Below are 6,681 nucleotides of genomic sequence, written 5' to 3' on the forward strand. Positions count from 1 at the left end.
ACAGCTTGCATCGTTTAGTTTGCATTGGTCCAATGGACGTTGTTTGCCAGCATTGTGGAGCATTGAAGTTTGCTGGTGAAACGCCTGGTTGGTGCTGCCTTAGTGGTAATGTGAAATTGCCATTATTGGTCCCGCCACCAGAGCCACGTTATTACAGTTGGAACGCTACATCGAAGAAATTTCAACGTCGGAAGCAAGGCGATGCAGTTCCTGGTCATCCAGATATGCGTTCTACTGATGCTCTTGGTCGTATTTACACAGTTCATCCGAAGAATGATGAATGTTTCTATTTGCGGTTGTTGCTGGTACATGTTCGAGGGCCAACATCATTTGAATCACTACGAACTGTTAATGGTATTGTGTGCCCCACATTTCGTGCAGCATGTCTAGAGCTAAATTTGCTTAAAAACGATACTCATTGGGACACGACAATCGCTGAAGCAATTATTTCTGCATCTCCAAGTCAGATACGCACATTATTTGTTATCATCATTTCAACATGCTTCCCATCGAACCCACGTGACCTGTGGAGCAAATACAAAGATAACATGTCAGAAGATTCCGATCTTGAGGTGAATGAGGAGATCCATAACCAGACTTTGCTCTTGATCGAAGATATGTGTTACCTCATGTGCGGCAGTTTGTTAGTTAGGTTAGGAATGCCAGCGCCAGATCGCGGAATGAATGACGCATTTAATAGAGAATTGGAACGTGAACGTGAATATGATCCACATGAACTAATCCAATTAGTTCAAACGAATGTACCTCTGTTGAATCCTAAGCAGAGAGAAGTCTATTATACACTGATTAATGCAATTGATGATGGAAATGTCGGCTTATTTTTTTTGGATACCTCCGGTGGAACTGGGAAGACATTCCTCATGTCATTGATTTTGGCCACTGTACGTGTGAGATCCGAAATTGCGGTAGCAATTACTTCTTTTGGAATAGCGGCCACATTGTTAGACGGATGCCGTACGGCTCACTCAGCGTTAAAATTGCCATTAAACCTTCAAACTACTGAACAACCGACATGTAACATTTCGAAACACTCCGCAATGGCCAAAGTTTTAGTAGCATCAAAAATCATCATATGGGACGAATGCACAATGGCGCACAAACGCGCAATGACTCGAGATGTTTTGGTGGTGTAATGATTTTATTATCTGGCGATTTCCGACAAACACTACCAGTCATTCCAAGATCTACAGCTGCCGACGAAATAAACGCTTGCCTCAAAGCATCAAATCTGTGGCGATATGTAAAGAAACTTCAACTGTATGTAAATATGAGAGTTGCATTGTTGAACGATCTATCTGCTGATAATTTCTCGAAGCAATTGCTGACTATCGGTAATGGCCGTGTTCCTGTTGACAAATCGAGCGGTTTGATTGCATTTCCTCCAAATTTTTGCAATTTCGTATCATCAAAAGACGAGCTTATCAACAAAGTATTCCCGGATATCATTTCTAACCACAAAAATACTAAATGGTTAAGTGAGCGAGCAATTTTGGCCGCTAAAAATAAAGATGTAGATGACCTCAATATTATAATTCAAAATCAAATCGTAGGTACTCTGTATTCATTCAAATCTATCGACTGTGTAACAAACGAAGAAGAAGCCACTAATTATCCAACTGAATTTTTAAACTCCTTGGATGTGCCTGGTTTACCACCGCACAATTTAAAACTTAAAGTTGGCTCGGTAGTCATCATGCTTAGATATTTAAACCAACCAAAACTGTGTAATGGAACGCGTTTGGTGATAAGAAAACTGATGAGCAATGTTATTCACGCGTCGATACTTAAAGGAAAATTTAAAGATGAGGAAGTTCTTATTCCAAGGATTTCGATGATCCCAACGGATATGCCGATTCGTCGTGCCTTCGCCATGACGATCAACAAATCACAGGGCCAATCCTTGACTATTTGTGGCCTCAATCTAGAAAATGCATGTTTTTCTCATGGTCAATTGTACGTGGCATGCTCACGTGTCGGCAAACCATCCGCTTTATTTGTTCTTGCGCCTGACCAAAAAACAAAGAATGTCGTTTACCACAAAGTGCTTGAATGAAAATAAAGCCTAAATTAGTTCAACTAAAAAGTAACACGACATTCATTGACTGTTAGGCGGTACGAAGTTTGCCGGGTCAGCTAGTATACATATAAGAAAATCTTGGTTGTGATTAGATGTGTGTGAGCAATGATTTGGATGTGGGTGAATACGTACAGTAAGCACACATATTATTCGTACATACGCCCTTAACACTCTAGTTTAAGCAGCTATAATTTGGCGTACGGTTATGTTAAACAGAAAAAGTTAATTTTATATCAAAGATCAACATTTCTACTACACTAGTCGACACGAGGGTTAAGGGGTACATTGTATTTGTGGTAAAAGTGGATGTGTGCAACGCAGAGAAGGGAACATTTCCGACCCCATAACGTATATATATTCTTGATCAGCATCAATAGCCGAGTCAATATAGCCATGTCCGTCTGTCCGTCTTGATAAGCACCTAGATCTCAGAGACTATAAGAGCTAGAGAAACCAAATTTGGTTTAAAGACTTATGTGATATCACAGGGGGCGCCCCGCCCCCTTCCGCGACCACAAAGGACGAAAGTCTGTGGCAGGAAAAATTTTAAAGATACGATAAAACTAAAAACGCAGTATCGTAGATAATGGCCATATCTACCAGATTGCCTAATCTGAATCAGATCGAATCATAATTATAGCCAGAATGAAGAAATTAAATTTCAGTTGCTTCCCCCGCCTCCAACAGATAGAGACCCGTTACTCATTCTCTTTCTCGCTCGCACACTTTGCCGCGTTCAGTGCGCGAGCAACCCCTAGCGGAGGAGATGTAGAATCTAAATGGTACATGTATAATCTACATGTTAGATGCAGCAAAAAAATGTAAAATGTAAAATTTTTTTTTTTCTAAAATTCTAAAAAATTATGACTCAAAAATGTATTTACTGACTGAGTACGGGTATAAGTAGAGTCGCGTCCCCAGAAGCGACTCGCATGTTTCTTCTCGTTTTTTTTTTATTACGGGATTTTATTTATCGAATCTTCCCTATTAGAGACTGACGAAAAGTATGCAAATCTCTACGTAATATATTTATATATTTAATTACACTTAATTAAGCTTGAAGCTTGGCCTGGTACTTTGCTTTCACTTTGGCAATTTTATCTTTAACTGATCCTACATTTAAGTCTTTACGGATATTTTCATTCCGTATGTACCATGGTGCCCCAGTGATACTTCTTAGTATCTTCGATTGAGCTCTCTGGATTATTTCTAAATTACTAACGCAAGCATTTCCCCATAGCTCGTATGTCCGTATGTATGTATGTCCAGATGGGCTTGAGAACTGCATTGTACAAAAGTACTTTGTGCTCCAGTTGTAGTGGTGAACGGGTGTTTATTAGCCAATGTAGATTACTAGCTTTAAATATAAGTAGATTTCTCTTCGCTTCGATGTGTTTACGCCAAGTAAGCCTTCTATCCAGATGAACACCAAGGTATGTTACTTCGGTGGTTTGTGGAATGTTGATATTGTTCAGACAAAACAGAGGGCAAGTTTGTCTGTTTAACGTTAAGGTGATATGCTTGTACTTTTTCTCATTTAAGTCTATGCGCCAGTCTGCTAGCCATTTTTCTAAGGCCACGAGATGAGATGATAAGTGCTCCGTGGCCCTTCTTGGGCACTTGGAGCGACTTAATATGGCAGTATCATCAGCAAATGTCGAAGTTGTTGTTAGGTTGTTTGTCGGTAGATCTTCTGTGAATATGATATACAGTGTCGGTCCAAGCCGCTGCCTTACGGTACACCAGCTTCAATTGGATGATATTCAGAGAGGAAATCTTTGCATCGTACTGCGAAACTTCTTTGCTGTAGGTATGACTCCAATATTCCATGGATGTTCTGTGGAAATAATATTTTGATTTTATGGATTAAGCCATCTAACCAAACGCGGTCGAAAGCCTGGGCGACATCCAGAAAAACAGCGGAGCAATACTCCCGTCTTTCAAATGCATTTCGTATCTCAGAGGTTATACGGTTTACTTGTTCAATGGTTCCGTGTTTTTCGCGAAATCCAAATTGGTGAGTCGGGATGGCACCGTTGATGTGTAGGTGTTGTTGGATACGATTCAGGAGCAGCTTTTCAAATATATTTGATAGGCAAGGCAGTAGGCTGATAGGTCTATATGATGATGGCTTGGACTTGTCTCTTCCGGCTTTATGGATCATTGTGATGACTGATTTCCTCCATTCTTGAGGATAATAGCCCCATTTCATCATTCTGTTGAATATCACAGTAAGGAAATACACTGCACAGCTCGGCAATTCTATGATCATTATAGGGGAGATGAAATCGTGGCCCGGAGCTTTCTTTTGCTTTGAGACTTGGTCTTTAATGACCCCTGTGACTTCTCCTGATTGGAATATGATAGGCGGAGTAGCTTCGGGATTGTTGATTGGTGGGAGCACAAAGCTATTTGTTGCTGGGTGTGGTTTGAAGACATTTTCTAGATGGACGGCAAATGTATTTGCCTTCTCTTTGTTGCTGCGAGCCCACTCTCCTGTTTGTGTACGCAAAGGTCATTCACTCTCGATTGGTGGTTTTTGCTTTTGCTTTTTTTGCTTTCCACAGTGGGAATCGTTTGCTAGTTGGGGAGAGTTGCTCCATATAGGATATTTGAGCTCGGTTTTTTTCATCTTCTAGGGCTCTGCGTAGTAGGATAAAAATAATGTAATATGTAAAATTTTTTTTTATATCTATAATTCTAAAAAATCATAAACTCAAAAATGTATATACTGACTGAGTACGGGTATAGGTAGAGTCGCGTCCCCAGAAGCGACTCACACGTTCCTTCTAGCGCTTCTTTTTTTCACATAACTCTAGTATCAAACTACAGGAATTTTGTCTAGAGGCCAGTTTCGACTGAGAAAATTGTGTTCGAATGTCCCTGCTGTCCTCGATGGGGTTCCGGAGGACAAGGAAACTTATTTGAAGTTCGACGATGGCAGCGATTTTACCAAAACATTAGGACTTTCCTGGAATCCGGTGTCTGATCAACTTGTATTCTAATTTTCTGCCCTACATTCGTCTTCGCATCCCTGCAGGCGCTTCCGTCTTGTCAACAACAGCCCGGTTCTACGACCCCTTTGGACCAGCTGGACCTGTCATTACAAAGGCCAAAATCTTTCTCCAGCAGTTGTGCAAGAAGTTGTCCTGAAAGCTTGCCATCAGCACTGAACACCTCGTGGCAGGAAATATGTAGCAGTTTTAGCCACATTTGACGCTATGAATTTCCTCGATTCGTACTTATTCCGAATTTGAGCTAGAAATTCACAGATTTTGCGACGCCAGCATTGGGGCTTATGAGGCTTTATGTTGTGTCGTAGGGTCAGCGGTTCAGAAGTCACTTACTCTGTGCAAAATCTCGTGTTGCTCCATTGAAAACACTGACTGTACCAAAGCTGGAGCTTTGTGGAGCGGAGTTGCTAGCTAGAGTCATATCTGAGATAGCCGGAAAGAAGGTATTCAAAGGGAAGTTTTACTGTTGGTGTGATTCGTCAGTTGCGCTCTCTTGGATTCGGAACGAACCGTCCAGATTCAACGTATTTGTCGCAAATAGAGTGGCAACGATACAGGAACTTACTGCTCAAATGGAATGGCACTATGTTTCCACAGCATTGAACCCGGACTCTATGTTGGATTTTGATGGCCGTCATCTCATCATCCTGCCCAGCAGTCATCCGCTTACGTTTGCAATCATTTCTCACTTTCTAGAACGGAATCTGCACGCTGGACCTCGAGCTCTGCTTGGATTAATCCGATCCCAATATTGGCCTATTGGGGGGAGGAAAACGGTAACCAAGGCCGTAAACAAGTGCGTAAGATGCTTTCGAACGAAGCCTAGAGTATTGGAGCACATCATGGCGGATCTTCCGAAGGAGCGGCTAGACGGATCTCATGCCTTTGAGATCACAGGCGTCGACTTTTGTGGCCCTTTTTTCTATAAGCCAGACCCCCGCAACAAGGCTCCAATCAAATGCTACGTCTGCGTCTTCATTTGCTTTGCGACTAAGGCTGTTCATTTGGAGCTGATCAAGGATTTGTCTACAGTCTCCTTTCTGCACGGCCTAAAGCGGTTCATATGCACAAGACGAAGGCCGCGACAAATTTGGTCAGATAACGCAACCAATTTTGTCGGCGCCAGGAATGAGCTTTTGGATCTAAAGCGCCTATTCCTCAGCGACGACCATCAGAAGACGGTCCTGGAATTTTGTTTGGTTGAGGCTATTGACTGGCACTTCATACCGCCACGCTCCCCGCACTTTGGAGGCCTGTGGGAAGGTGTAGTGAAGACGGCCAAGTATCACTTCTATCTGCTATAGGCACCTCGGAACGCTGTTATGCCATATCACGGCAGTTATTAATTCAAGACCCTTAGTATCCATATCAGAGAATCCTGCCGATCTGGACGTTTTAACTCCAGCTCATTTCTTGAATGGCGGATCTCCTGCTTCATTTGCTGAGCCTGATGTAACTCAGCTAAACTTCGCTCGGATGGCAGCGCTTTTCATATTTGCAGCAGATCTTCCGGTCCCCATGGAAGGAAGAATACATCACTTCACTGCAACAGCGCTCAAAGTGGCCTAG

The 6,681-nt window shown here is 42.2% G+C and overlaps 1 protein-coding gene across 1 annotated transcript; it reads left to right on the top strand.

Annotated features, from left to right (window-relative positions):
* The first annotated feature begins 5,954 nt into the window (after nucleotides 1-5,954).
* LOC121403920 lies at nucleotides 5,955-6,416 on the top strand. Its single transcript, XM_041592212.1, has one exon. The coding sequence runs from the start codon at nucleotides 5,955-5,957 to the stop codon at nucleotides 6,414-6,416; it is 462 nt and encodes a 153-aa protein (XP_041448146.1).
* Nucleotides 6,417-6,681: the final 265 nt, after the last annotated feature.

This window comes from Drosophila obscura, unplaced genomic scaffold (assembly GCF_018151105.1).
Source record: "Drosophila obscura isolate BZ-5 IFL unplaced genomic scaffold, ASM1815110v1 contig_176, whole genome shotgun sequence".
Lineage (NCBI taxonomy): Eukaryota > Metazoa > Arthropoda > Insecta > Diptera > Drosophilidae > Drosophila > Drosophila obscura.